Genomic DNA, 14,120 nt, shown 5'->3' on the forward strand with positions numbered 1-14,120 from the left:
TTTTTTAAGTCTTCCTCCCAACTCACACGGACACCCTACTTAGATAACCAACCGCCTCTCCCTCCTACCTTCCCCTATGGATTAGTTACCTCTGGAGTGTTGCCATCTTCCCCTGCCAGTAGGATTTGTAATACTCAATCTTTAGCGTAGTGGCACAGACAGTTGGAGCTGTGTATCCATATTCACGCTGTGTTTGTGCATGTGTGTGAAGGCAAGCCAGCCAATCAAGAGACAGTATGTGCCTAACTTAAACACTGCAGTGAAACGACGGCAGGTGTCTCCACTGACTTTCAGCAGGCTCAAACGGATGGTTCCCCTGGGAACTTTAATGGAGTTTTGATTGTTTAACATCCATTTTTACCAAAAGCACATTGAAAGAGTGGCAGATTTTGCTCCCCAGAAGTGTGTTTGCTTCATGTCAGCAAGCATATAACCATATGGTCTTTGGAAACAGTTAAATAAGTTATGAGGCACTGATGACTTTTCCTCTTAGACGCCATATTTATAGAGTAGAAAAATATTTTCACACGTTTGCCTTGCTCTCTCACTCAGCAAGTGTCATGAAAACAAGAGAGAAAGCCGTCCAGATTGTGGCCGTCTGCTCTTCCTCATATTTTGTCGTTTCTCATCTTACGGCGAAGGTTTCATGCTGCATCTCAGCGGCCACATGCAGATACATGCTGCCATTGAATTCCCCTCCATGTGCTCCTGTGTACTTTAAGGCTTATTTTTCATCTATTCTAATAGAAAATGTGAACTATAAGAGACATTCACCTTGTTCTTTTTCTTTTTTTTCCCAGCAGCCACCCAAGCGGCCTACTTCTCCCAGCAGCCCCAAGACCAGGTGGTTGTGTCCGGTCAGTCAGTGACTCTTCCTTGTGTCATTGTGGGTTATAGAGGAATGGTACAGTGGACCAAAGATGGCCTGGCACTGGGTGGAGAGAGAGACCTACCAGGTAGTGTCACCAATCTTTTTCCTTCTGCCTTCTCTCTGTATTTATCGCCCTCTTTCTGTCTTGTTCCGATCAATGCCAGGTCTCATTAGCAATCAAGTTTCCCACTGTTAACTCTTGGGGTTTTACGTAAATAAACTGTGAGGAATAAAATGCACTGCTGACAGATTGGTTACTGCTGCACACACCGAACTTTAATTTGTTGTTTAGCATTTTAAAAGTCTTGTAGGAAGGTGGATAATCAATTGGCTTTTGTCACGCACTGACATTTAAATGTGTAGCAGAGTAGAGAGAAAGTGGAGAGGCTTCCTCTTGACCTTAGCCACCCCGTCTTTATTGTGTCTTTGTTTAAAGGACAGTCTCCTCATGCAGCAGCCCTCTCACGTGTTGCATTTCTAGCCTCACGCTGTTCTGCGAACACAATGGCTCAATGCCTCGCCCGGTGCGAGGTGCTACAAGCTTTCATTTGTGTCTTATAAAGAGCTTTTCCACATTTCTTTCCCTTTTGTTCGGGCAAAACTGTTTATTTTTTTAGTCCTTTCATTATATATTTGTTGTTGGTTGGATTGTTCGTCTCTGATTCTATTTCTGTGTTGGCTTCATGCAGGCTGGACGCGCTACTCCTTAATGGGCAACCCGCTATCAGGCGAGCACAGCTTGCTGATCGATTCAGCAGAGTTGGTGGATGACGCGGTGTATGAGTGTCAAGCTACACAGGCGGCACTGCGCTCCCACCGTGCCAAGCTCACTGTACTAGGTAAGATACACAGCTCACTCGTGATCCTCACAGCCAGCCCTCGTGCCAAGGCCTGCAGGCTGGCAGAGCTTTGGAAAAAAGTCAGGGGAGTGTCTTCATCCAAAAAAAATAAGACAATTACACAGTAACACATTACAAAACATCAAAATAAACACATAAAAAGACACTGTGGACAAAAAGATATTAACACGCACTTGTGATTAGGAATTGTTCGAGTATTTTTTTTTATCACTGCTTGTTGAAAATGTTGCCCGTGAATCTAGTTTCCTGGGAGGGGGGCATGTCTTGAGAGCATTCAAAGCAAGATTTAGGACCAAGATGAAGCCAGAGGAAAAGGAAACAGCTGAACTCTCAGCTCTCAACTGCGATAATCAACTGTACACATCCAGGATAATGTGATTGCTGCAGTCACAAATGACTTGCATAGTCGCTTGAAATTCAGGATCTGCACAGTTAGCACATTTTGCAGTGAGCCACAACATCTATCAACCGCAAGGCGCTTTTTACATTAACGTGATGTGAGTGATCTACTTCTTCGCACAGACGTTCAGAGGAGGAGGGTGGTGGGGAGTGGGTGGGCATGGTGAGGATTAGGAATGATAGACCTTGTGGGAATTCAACAAAGCACTGCTGGCATCTGGTGGCATGCAAAGGAATATCACAGTATTAATTAGTCCTGTCAACTGTCCACGAATTGGCCCACAAGCAAATATTCATCAAGAGGTGGAACTCTGAGGAAACAGTTATTCAAGCCTGTTGCTGTAGATTGTTCTACACTATCATGAGAATCTTTTCACCACAAAGCTTTCTCTCCCTGAATGCATCTGCTGCCATGAAGGTTTGATTTTGAGTTCAGGGAGGGAGAGTTGCAAGTGGTACAATTAAGGTTGCAAAGGGAGGCAAACACTGATCACAAGCAGTTTGTAGAAAAAATCCATCAAAATTAATAGATACAGAGAGCTCACTCATGCTAGTCTACCAACCTTTCTGTGTCTAGTGTTACTGTCGAATCTGTATGGAGCAGTACAAATCAGTGCAGTCATATATAGAAGCAGCTAAGAAAGTGGATAAAACTGCCACTTCTACGATAAATGCACTCTGAAATACTAAGGCTGGTGGTTCATGAGCATTATATGCAAGTCATAAACATAGAAATTAAATCAGTTGCATTGCCTGAAGTTTTTTTTTTTGTGTGGACGTGAGTATTAAAGAGGAAAGGGTGCTTTTGTTATTTTATTTTTACTTTTTATTACTGTGCATGTGTATGGGTGTAAATAAATATGTCTGCATGTGTGTGTGTGTGTAAATCAATGTGGCCAGATGAGACCAAAGCAATCCTGCACAGTCAAAGGAGTCAACGGTGGGAGTGCAGTCAGGGGAATCGGCATGGAAATTAAAATCACCTAGCACTCGGATTCCATTAGTGTCCGTGCCGCGACAGCGGAAGGACCTCTGACAATTCAGATACACACAGTGAAATTGGTTCGGTGGAGGGTGCGAGAAAGGCCAGCACAAACCCCATGTTTACTCCTTCTCTTATTGGTTGGGGAGATGGACGCCTTCATCAGGGGTGGCACGCTTGGCTTGCCAGTGGTGCGTGCGAAACCATGCAAATAAATGAACAAATAAGCAATTCAGTTGAAACATCGCTCTGCAACAGCAAGAGCAAATAGAGCAATAATGGTAGTCCCAAGGAATGAAAGAAATAAGGTTGGGTGTTTCTTACTTTTTTCTAATCACAACTCTTCTTAGTCTTTTCTCTTGTCTGGAACTAGTCCTTGTTAACAGACACTTGACAATAAGAAGGTGTTGCTATATATTAATGCTGAGGTAAGACCAACAACAAGCTCAGTATCGGTTTTACTTCTGTGTGGCTTTGTGCTCGCCTGGAGCTGTAATGGATTTTTTTTTTTTTTTCCATTTTGTTTTTTGAGTGGTATGTTTGTTCTGTTTTACAGTTCCCCCTTCTGACCCTGTGGTGGAAGGCGGCCCTGTTGTACGTCTCAAGGCCCACACACTACACAACCTCACCTGCAGAGCCTCAGGAGCCAAACCTGCTGCTGAGATCACCTGGTACAGAGATGGAGAGGTCATGGAGACTGCGATTTATTCCAAGGTATGGTGAGAACAGATCTATGCCCAGCACTGTCATTCAATCACTAACACCCACATAGTACGGCAGAATGTAACAGTGGGTAGAAATAAATGCAAAAGTATTCAAAACAGAAATATCTTCTCTTGGGGTATGATACTCAATCTCTTTTTCTTTCATTCTCTCTATTTTTCTCATCTTTCTTTTCTGTCTCACAGCTTTTTGCCTTCTATTTCTACCCTTTGCAAGATTTGTTCTCTCACTCTCTGCAGTCCCCCTCCCATTCCCACTCATGCCTGATCCTCCTCCTCCTCCTCCACCACCCCACCCCCCTCATCCCATCTCCACCCCCCTTTGCTCGCTAATGCAGCGACACTACAGCATAACTGGAGCATGCCAAAGCTCAGACAGGCATGAGTGTTTCATACAGTAGAGTTTCAGCGGAGACAAAATCACCCACAACAATGTAGGAACACAATAGGGATGCGCCAGAGCATGAGCCAGCCACGGCTGGGAAAGTGTCACATTTTTCATGCTCTCTGACCACGCTAAACGCCGCTAAACACCACATTTAAGGAGGCGGAAGCCTGCAGTGAGAAGTGGAAGAAGGGGGGGATTGGAGTAGAGTGGCGAGGGAGAAGAGGATATGAGGAATGAAGAGTTAAGGAGGAATAGAGAGGTGGGGGCATGCATATAGAGTTAACCGGTGAGATAGCTTTGAGAAAAACAGATTTTTTTCCAACGTTATTTCCAAAGTGATACTGGGGGCAGGCAAAGCTTTGTCCGAGAGAGTGGTGGTGACAGGGGGTGATGTGATTTGATCTAGCATAAAAATGCTTTTTGTGTGTCTGGCTGAGGAAGTGAGAGACCTGCTCCATTGATTTGGCTGTCAAGGGAAAAGGTTCAGCTTGCACTCGCTCTTTTTCAAAGATGTGTGACACTTCTTCTTCAACGTCACCACCCAAAAAAGACGCACACATACACACCTATTACTGTGGCTACCACAGTTTTCTTTTTTTTTCTGTATATCTGTGCATGAGATACAGAGGGGAAAAGTGAGGGAGCAGTGAGCCATATCCTCAGAATCTACACCTTTCCTCACTTAGGCGTATTGATTTCTGTGAGCAGTAAATAGATTTAAAAGATGATGACAAACAAGGAGCGCTGACGGGGAACACTCTCAGAAATGTGGGAACAGCACAATATCCCCTGCTGCATCATAAAATATATGATTTAAGTGACGTGCCAAATAACAGGATAGCAATTTCAATGCTTTGCACATGAAAAAATAAGTCCTGCACTGTCAGACTTTCTTTGTGTAACACTGAGCTGATTTTCAGTTTTATGTTGTTATTGTCCAACCCTATAGTCACTAATGGAGGATGGTAAGAGGGAGGCAGCTGTCAGTATGCTTCCAATCATCCCAGAAGATAGCGACTCCGGACGCACCTACACCTGCAGGGTTCTCAACCCAGCTGCTCCTGCTGGTCGACAGACATCAGTCACTATCAATGTCCAGCGTGAGTCCCGCATCAACCTGTCTATGAAAACCCTTAAACTATCACATTGTAGTGAGAGTGCATGCTATGAACTGGGCAGAAGATTCAGCACAGCTGCACTGTTAAGAGTCTGATTTAATCCCAAGACATACATTCGTGTCTGTAACATGAACATTTTTGTTTCTCACAGACCCTCCATCAGTGACTCTATCAGTCCAACCTCAGACTGTGACTGAGGGAGCCAAGGTTCTCTTCATCTGCTCTGCTTCAGCCAATCCTGAGATCACTGGATACAGGTATCTGTCCATTTTTCGTTCTAATCTGATCCTCTGCCCTTAAAACATTGGCAAACATCCAGAATTATAGCGACAAGGAGCCATTTCTGTAATATAATTTGCTTCAAAACATGACAAAGTAAAGTAGAAATCAGAAAAAGTTTTAAGTAGATTAATTGGGTTAAATGTGGTGCTTGGTTGGCAGCGTTTGATTGGCACAAGCCTTGAATCAACTAATAGCCACTTTGATAAGCGCAACTGATTGCCTTCTCTGAACGAATGCGATGTATAACGTGATTATCTATCTGTCCTAGGTGGTCCAAAGGAGGGGTGCCCATCTCTGAAGCAAATGGAGACAGCCTTGAGGTGACAGTGGACTATTCTTACTTCACAGACCCCGTCTCCTGTGAAGTGTCCAACTCTGTGGGCAGCACTAATGTCAGCACTCTGGTCGATGTGCAATGTAAGTTAAAAAGTTGAGATTTTTAGGTGTATGTTGCTTCTAAAGTAGTCTGCTATTGATTCTTATTGGCTGTCTGCTTCACCATAGTTGGTCCCAGACTGCTGTCCGAACCCAAGCCAATGATAGTGGATATAGGCATGGATGCAGCCTTTACTTGTGCATGGACTGGAAACCCTCCTCTGACCCTGGCGTGGACAAAGCAAGGCTCCAGTGTGGTAAGGCAACAAACACTAGTCACCACTTTATCCTGATGGTGAAGTTTCAACACCGCTCCTCCAGAGAAAAACATTCACACATGGCCTTGAGGCATGAATCCTACATACTTTTTCAAACACATTCTTTTTTCAGGCTGAATCTATAACACCTCTCTCTGCATGCTCCCTGAGGGCTAAAGCCTCTGGCAGAAAACTGTCTATCCACTGACAGATTTATGCTGAATAGTCGTTGTACATGACACACTCTCTTAATTCCAATACAATCAACTGATCAATCAATCAGTCAGTGAATCAATGAATGGGCCAAGTTGTTGTTCAAACAAGCAGAATTACTTTTACTGCAGGATGTCTGCTACTCAGGCATAACAAAGGCCTAGCTGTGCTTTAGTAACCATCTCCTCAAAGCCAGTTTTGTGGTGGAACAATTGGGACGTTTCCACCTTCGCTTTACATCACCCTGGTAAAAGTCTTTTAGTGCGCAAACCATTAGAGGGGCATCCCACAGGAGCTTCTCTGCTGGCAACTAATATCATTTCTGAAGCTATGCTGGAGAAAGCATCCCCAGTGTAGACTGCTGTTGACTGGCATAAGCAATGCCGTCATCTCAGAGAGAGCTCTTTCAGGCACTCTGAGGGAAATGCGCAGGCATTTTTCTAATCCACCCACTGCCACTGTCCCTCACACAGCCATGAGTAATGGATTAATTGGGTTACTCCATAAGTGTGTTGAAATAAAAGAAAAAAGATGGAGAGAGTGAGGATGTTGAGATGGAGGGGTGGGGGGGATAAATGGATTAATCACAGCTTGATGGAATGACAGGATCAATGAGCTAAGGAGTGAGTGTAGCAGCTCCAAAGGCAAGGGCCCACTCACACATAGTATGCCATGATCTGTCCCCACTGTTTAATTACAACAATCTCCCCAGCAGCACGGTCACTCAGCGGTGGCTGGAGTGCTTAATGCCGTGATTAAAGCTCTTCACAATGAAATTAAACTCAAACCACCAGCATTTGTTACAATGGTCAGCCCACCTCTGAGCTGCCTCCACAATGAGTGGGCCACTGATAGAGGACCCTGTTTCCTTTGTCTGCCTCTTCCCTCCACCGCCTCCTTTCTCTCTCTGACATACTTCTTACTTGTCTCTCTGGATCTCTCTTTAGGTGCTCAGCAATGGTAACACCCTGCAGCTGAAGGCTGTTACCCAGGAGGATGCTGGAACTTACACCTGCAAGGCCATTGTTCCCCGTATTGGAGTTGCAGAAAGAGATGTCACTCTAACAGTGAATGGTGAGTGGCTTCTTAAGTGGATGAAAATGACTGCACACTACATTTGAGATACTTAAATATTTGCAATTTATGATACTTTATATTTTTTCTTCATTGGGTTTCAAAATAAAATATGATGTTCATTTATTTTATTATCAATTGTCCAAAATACACATTTAGGTGTTCATATCAGTACATTATACCTTATCACTGCAAATTTATTTAAGATTTATATTTATATATATTAAGATATTGACTAAATTGCATATTTCAACATAAAGAAATTATTTAGGGAATGACTAAAGCTCAGGAGGTAGAGTAGTTGTCTCTCATTTGGGCAGTTGCTGGTTTGATCCGAACTTCCATTGTTGCCATCTCCAGCTGTAAAGTCCTGCTTGTTGAAGGTTGTATAGATAAGGATTTCTTTTCTTTTTTCTTTTGAAGTGGGGTAGTGCAAAGTACTAATAGTAGAGTAGCCAGAATCTTACCTGCTGTAAACAACAGTCAGAGCACTCTCAGTTTGAAGAATCAAGAAGGAATTTCTGTCAGTGGAACCGAGTTTTCAGCTACTTAACCCTTTCATGCACGAATTATGAAAGCCTCAGTCAGAAACTTGTGTTTTTTATAAAAGTGTTTTTATAAAAAGAATATATTATTAATTTTTTTTTTTTTTTTACACAAATTATTTATCGAGTTACTGAAATGTCACATGGAATGGACATTGTGCATCTGAGGAACAGAAACAGAAAACGTGATGCTTTAACGCCCACTTTAGTGGCCTATGTGCAACTTTGACAAAAAAAAAATAATAATAATAATTTATGATAAAAAAATATTTTTATTTCCGTCCACTCAAGTGGACATCATGCATGAAAGGGTTAAAATGGGGCTGGGAAAAGAGGGACCTCAACACAAGCCTAATAAACTTATTGCGTTTCAAGCAAGGGTTCTAATGTGATGTTTAACAGCAGTTAACTTTTGCATCAGGTCATTATTTTCTTTGGCGTTATATTTTCCCATCTAAAGAAAATCGGTATTACAGGGTTACTGCACTAGATTCTGCACTTACATCACTGGTCAATGATTGCTTGTGCAGTGGTACAATGTGCCAATGTAGGTAACTATCTGAGGCCAAAGTGCAACAGTATATTGATGCACAATGAAGCTTAAACTGCTGTAAATTTCACTCAACCGCACTTTAAATAATAATAAATACAAACAACAGAGAACACCTACATTTGAGATGGTCGGACAATTACTAGAAGTATTTTTTTATATCCGTTCTGTTACTTTTGTGTATTTCATCTAGCACAAGGCTTCTTCTCAGAGTGCACTGACATAAGTTCTGAGTAATCCATTCAACAATGAACATAAAAATGGATTTCTGACAGTGTGGTATTGGTCAGTGTAGCAAATGTCAAAATTTATGTTTTTATTTTTTCTCTCCTTTTCTTTTTCACACCAGGTCCACCTATCATCACAGTAGATGCCACACAGCATGCTGTCAAGCACTCCAAGGGCAAGCTAGAGTGCAGGGTGGGCAACAGTCCCCCACCCGATAAGATTGTAAGTGAACCTCTTATTGGCATGCTCACTTAGCTGTGGAACGTTCACATTCTATGTTCTTGCTAGCCACACCCACACGAGAGCCATCACTCAGACGGGCTTTACCCCTGACCTCCCCTTCACACCTTTGCACCACACATCTCACCCTCACTTGTTAAAAGATGCACACACACACACTGAGGACTGAAACAACTGTAGAGCTGGGAGAGCAACAGAAGGCCACGCTTCCTGCAGGTTTCAGTGAAACCGCATTCAATTAACGGCCCATGAGGCGCCACTCGGCTGACCCTGTTGAACTGCTGAATGTATGCTGGGCTGAGAAAGGATAATTAGGGCGTGAGGAGGAGTGAGAGACAGGTGCCCTGCTGGCCCTCTGCTAGAGGCAACAGAGAGAAGCCTTATTTCATAGTGCAGCTACGTAACCCTCCTTAGGCCTCATCCTAAGGGCAGACATGGGAGGCAGCTTAAACATGAGCCTATGAGCCGTGTCAGCCACGGAGCACCCAAGGGGTCAGCTGAGAAAAAGCACAACAGACACAGAAATTGGCGTTCAGTCGGTAGCAGGCAGGGATCTAAGGATAAACAGCTGTGCAGGCCTCTCTTTTGGTCACTCGTGAGGAATTCTACATAAAACAGTGACTTACTCCCTGTTGTCTATTCTCCACAGGTGTGGACTTTTGGGGACATGACTCTGTCCTCTGGCTCCTCTGGTCGTTACTCAGTGCAGACTGTGACCAGCGACCATGGAGTGTTGTCCTCTCTGGTGCTATCTGAGACTCTGGCACAGGATTTTCAAATGCGCTACAACTGCACAGCTTGGAACCGCTTCGGCACCGGCACCGCCCTGGTCACACTGAAGGAGCAAGGTACGCACTGACAGGAGCCAAACAGAAATTGTAGTGATACTCTCCATCTCTGCTGTGAAAGAGGCTAGATTAGGTAAAAGCAGTGCCCCTGCCCCTTGCTTATCTTTATTATGCTCTTCTAATCGATATGATTTAATCAGCAGATGGCTACTTTAATGAATGTGTTTGCCCCATAACGTAGATATTGATTGGGGACAAAAGTCAATTAGGGCCCACATGTGTTTGCAGTGGGATCATAATCTCTATCACTGTCTCAGAGCAAAGCTCAGCATCTCAGGCTGCAGCCGCTGTAACCTTAAGTGGTCTTAAAAGGAGACGGTAGTACTACTTTACTGATCCTAGTGGAAACCTTTGTCGCGACAGACACCAAAAATAAGGTCTTCACCAGTAATTTACATCAACGTAGTGGGGTCTCCAGAGAAATGGGGGGCGGTATCTCCTGGAATCTTTAATTAGATTACTGTCTATTGCTTCATTGCATGCCAGGCCTCGTTACACTTCCTTCAGTGAGATTAGAGACAATAGCCATGCTGTAAGATGTTGAACTGCCCAAAAGAGCATATGCCACAGAAGAGAGGACTGGGGTTAAGTGCAGATGAATTTATATGCACTAGCACATTTCTGGGATTAGCTCGACAAACAAAGAGATTTTTTTCTTCTTTCACTTACTCTGATCTGAATATTTTTTTTGTACATACTCATGGTTTTCTATCTCCTAGTTAATCTTTTCCCAATCTCTTCACAACCAACTACTCCCTCCCCCCCACCATACTTTTCTTTTATGAATATTCCTCTTACAGAAGCCCTGCCTATGCTGATAATTGTTGGTGGAGCAGTGGGTGGAGGCTGTGTCCTGCTTATATGTGTCATCACACTGGTTTCCCTCTGCTGCAGGCACACAGGCAAAGGTGAGCTTAACGGTTAGTATGGGCAAGAGAGAAAGCCCATTCTTTAAATCAAACAAATATTCACCATTGTTATCTGAACAGTGAACAGTTTTTTTTGTGCAGCGTCCAACTTGCATTTAAAAAAAAAAGATTTTTAATGTAGATCGGGATGTGAAGATCTGCCAGAGAAAGTCAAGTAAAAGTATTTTTAATTCCCCATAGGTAAAAGGTGCACTCGTCTATCCAAGAGTGACATCAGAGTTCAGATTGTTCACAGTGATCACAACGCTACACGTGGCAACGATGACGAGGAGGATGTCAAGGAACCCATGGTAGGTCAAATTTTTCACCTTTTCTGTTTTTACCATTTTGGTAATGGGAAGTGGGAATGATCACATTATCACTGCAACATAATGCTTCGGTGTTCTTTTGTTCTTATTCAAGTAAGGTCATGTTCATCCTTGTAATTCTTCAGAAAAACTTGGTCTTCCCTCAGGCTCCCAACAGCAGTGAGTCTCCAGGGACGTCGCGAACAGAACACAGTGACCTCTTAGAGGAGGAGGAGGATGAAAGATCGGACATCAAGGTAAAACCAAAAACACTTGAAAAAAAAAAAAAAAAAAAACACCCTCAAAATAGAAAGTGTGTTTGTTTGTTTTTTCCCCATCCTTTGCACATGATACTGAACAAATTGAAAGTTGATTTTTTTTTCTTCCCCTCTGTATCGCTTACAGGACCCTACCAATGGCTACTACAACGTTCGCGGTCACGACGACCGCCACACGCGCGGCAGTGGCTTCTCAGAATATGTGCCCAACTCCCGGCCGGTCTACACTCCATCACAGCTGCCCTCCCCCAGCCCTGTGTATGGTCAGCACGGCACTCAGCCTCGTGTCTATGAATTCTCCCACCGATATGCAACCAACACAGTGAGCAGATCTGCATATGAACAGCAGCCAAGTGCCCAGCAGCAGCCTACCCAACCAGCCAGCATATATCCTACTGATCCCGTCTACAGTGGCTCAGCTTACCTACCTGCTACCTATGGTCGTGCCTTCACTAGCTACGTTAAGCCTGCTTCCTATGAGAAGGTGGATGCCTATGACCAATCGGATCAGGCAAGCAAGGTGTCTAGCTCGTCTCGCTTTTCTTATGCCTCCTCACAAGTGTCCTCCCAGCAGTCAGACTATGGCCGGCCCTCACAACGCATGCAGACTCACGTCTGATTTGTAAGAAATGCAAAAATGAAGAGTACAGAAAAGTGAGTTGATAACCATCGTCACTTCCACATACGTGTGTGTGGTTGGACTAACACGAACAGAGACTTTTTATGCTCACACAGTTCTGCACGGATTTGTTTGGACAGTATTCTGAGGGAGTCGCGTTAATAGGAAATGGGAAAACCAACAAACCTGTGATGGATGCTGGGATCTACAATAATGCTACCTGTAGAACTCCCGAGCAGGAAAATTCATCAGTTTGTGACCTTCGAATCAAACATATGATGAACATTAGTGCGATCCTTCTTTACACAATGACCACCCAAAAGAGATGCTCTGTGACTCGGAGGGGCCAACTAAAAATAAATAAATCAACGGCATCTCCCAAATTTGGGTGGCCAACACAAATGGAAGAGTTGTTTACCTGCATTCCAGAGTTTGCTTTGAATCCACACAAAATGTCAAACATGACCTCTTAAATACTTGGAAAGAAGATATCATAGCCTAAGACATATTTGAGGAAAAAAAAAAAAAAAACTGAACAGCATTTTGTTGTCTGTCATTTGGTGTCTTGTTGGCATGCGAAAGGAATTCTAAGCACATTTGTGTCTGTATCATCAACAAAAGATTGAGCTATCCACAGAGGCAGTCATAAACTGTTCTGCACAAGAGGCTAGCTGTACTGACCAACAAGTGCTACAGGCACCGTTCTGTATGAGGAGAAATCAGCAGCGGAATACTTCTAGCCTGAGCTGTATTTCTGGAGCATCGTCTGATAATAACAATCACATGTTTTGGACAAGGCAGCGTGGTTTACCAGTGGATAAAAGAAGGTGAAGAGAATGTTTATCTTGGCCTTCAATTTAATGGAGGACTCTTTGTTAACTGTGTTTTATCCCAAGATAGACAAGGTAAAGCCATGAAATCCCAAAGATGGTAAGAACTGTATAGGGGAAAATGCTAAAAATACTGCTGTGCTTCCCCTTGTGTTTTCTGATTGTAAACTGAAGATTAGGATATGACCAGAACAATCAAAATTGGTGTTTGGAAAAAAAAAAAAAAAAAAAGTGGCAATCTTGAACTTGAAATAAACTTGAATGCAACATCAACTTCAGCAGGCTCAGGTGGAGTAAGGCGTTAAAAGGTAGTCCCAATGAGGACCCCTCACGCTCTAGTTTTACAACTCAATCAAATTGACTTGATACGTTTACAATAAACAGTACTACCCTGAAACACTAAAACTCTGTACAAATGGCTGAGCCCATACTTTCTCTCTGTTGCATGCAATTGATGTGTCTTGTGAGAATCTTCAGCGTTTATATTCATGTCCATTTCATGTTTGAGACATTGGTTTCAGCACCCGATCCTGTTGCATTCCACTTCCTGGATGTTTTAGTATGGACGCCTGTACTGCCATTCGTCTAGAAAAGCTGTTGCCGGGCAGCTGAACGAGAGATCAAATGTCACTTAAAGTGAGGAGGCAAACATCATCGCTTGTCTTTATTTTTATATTTTATATAAGCCTTAAAGTACAGCGTGTAAGCTGCTCTATTTTAAAGTATCTTTATATACATATGTATCTATCTTGGTTGATTTGGCTTCACAGATTTTCTTGTCTAAGTTGTTCATCAATCATTGAATGCAGTTACTCTGCTTTTCTTTTTTTTTCCTTTTGGAACACAACTAATTGCCATTTGTTTTTGTTCATTCTTTTAATAATGTATTAAGAATTTTATTTGCTAAAAATGAGCTATTGTCGCTTGTACCTTTGTACACATATTTATATTTAAATAAAACCATTTCTGATAAAGAACGGCCTCTAGTGAATCCTGGAACTTAATCTGCCTGATGCAGAGCGGTGGTGGCATTGGTGAACAGTGACAAACAAAGCTTCCCGTGTCGCAAAAGTGATGAATACATAAATTAGCAGCACTGTCTTTGTTGATTTTCCTATTCCCCCAGTGGTGCTCTACTTTTAATGAAGACAGATGAGACAGTAGAACCCCCACTGTACGTGTATCCACCTCCTGAAGTCAACATGCCCATTTGGTAGGATAATAA

General features: G+C 43.0%; 1 protein-coding gene across 4 annotated transcripts in view; it reads left to right on the plus strand.

Annotated features, from left to right (window-relative positions):
• Positions 1–13,935, plus strand: part of kirrel3l (kirre like nephrin family adhesion molecule 3, like) — a 33,211-nt gene extending 19,276 nt beyond the window's left edge. Inside the window, exons 2-15 of one of the 4 annotated variants that reach the window (XM_072394498.1) lie at positions 801–956; positions 1,561–1,710; positions 3,669–3,826; positions 5,172–5,322; positions 5,492–5,597; positions 5,891–6,039; positions 6,127–6,254; positions 7,415–7,541; positions 8,986–9,086; positions 9,754–9,952; positions 10,753–10,872; positions 11,062–11,171; positions 11,315–11,425; positions 11,574–13,935. In XM_072394498.1, coding sequence (XP_072250599.1) covers positions 801–956; positions 1,561–1,710; positions 3,669–3,826; positions 5,172–5,322; positions 5,492–5,597; positions 5,891–6,039; positions 6,127–6,254; positions 7,415–7,541; positions 8,986–9,086; positions 9,754–9,952; positions 10,753–10,872; positions 11,062–11,171; positions 11,315–11,425; positions 11,574–12,065 — 2,258 coding nt within the window. In that variant the 3' untranslated portion in view covers positions 12,066–13,935. The remainder of the gene's footprint in view (positions 1–800; positions 957–1,560; positions 1,711–3,668; positions 3,827–5,171; positions 5,323–5,491; positions 5,598–5,890; positions 6,040–6,126; positions 6,255–7,414; positions 7,542–8,985; positions 9,087–9,753; positions 9,953–10,752; positions 10,873–11,061; positions 11,172–11,314; positions 11,426–11,573) is intronic. The other 3 variants (XM_072394499.1, XM_072394500.1, XM_072394501.1) reach the window with 3 other exon arrangements.
• Positions 13,936–14,120: the final 185 nt, after the last annotated feature.

Source organism: Leuresthes tenuis, unplaced genomic scaffold, assembly GCF_036924035.1.
Source record: "Leuresthes tenuis unplaced genomic scaffold, fLeuTen1.0.hap1 SCAF_10, whole genome shotgun sequence".
Taxonomy (NCBI): domain Eukaryota; kingdom Metazoa; phylum Chordata; class Actinopteri; order Atheriniformes; family Atherinopsidae; genus Leuresthes; species Leuresthes tenuis.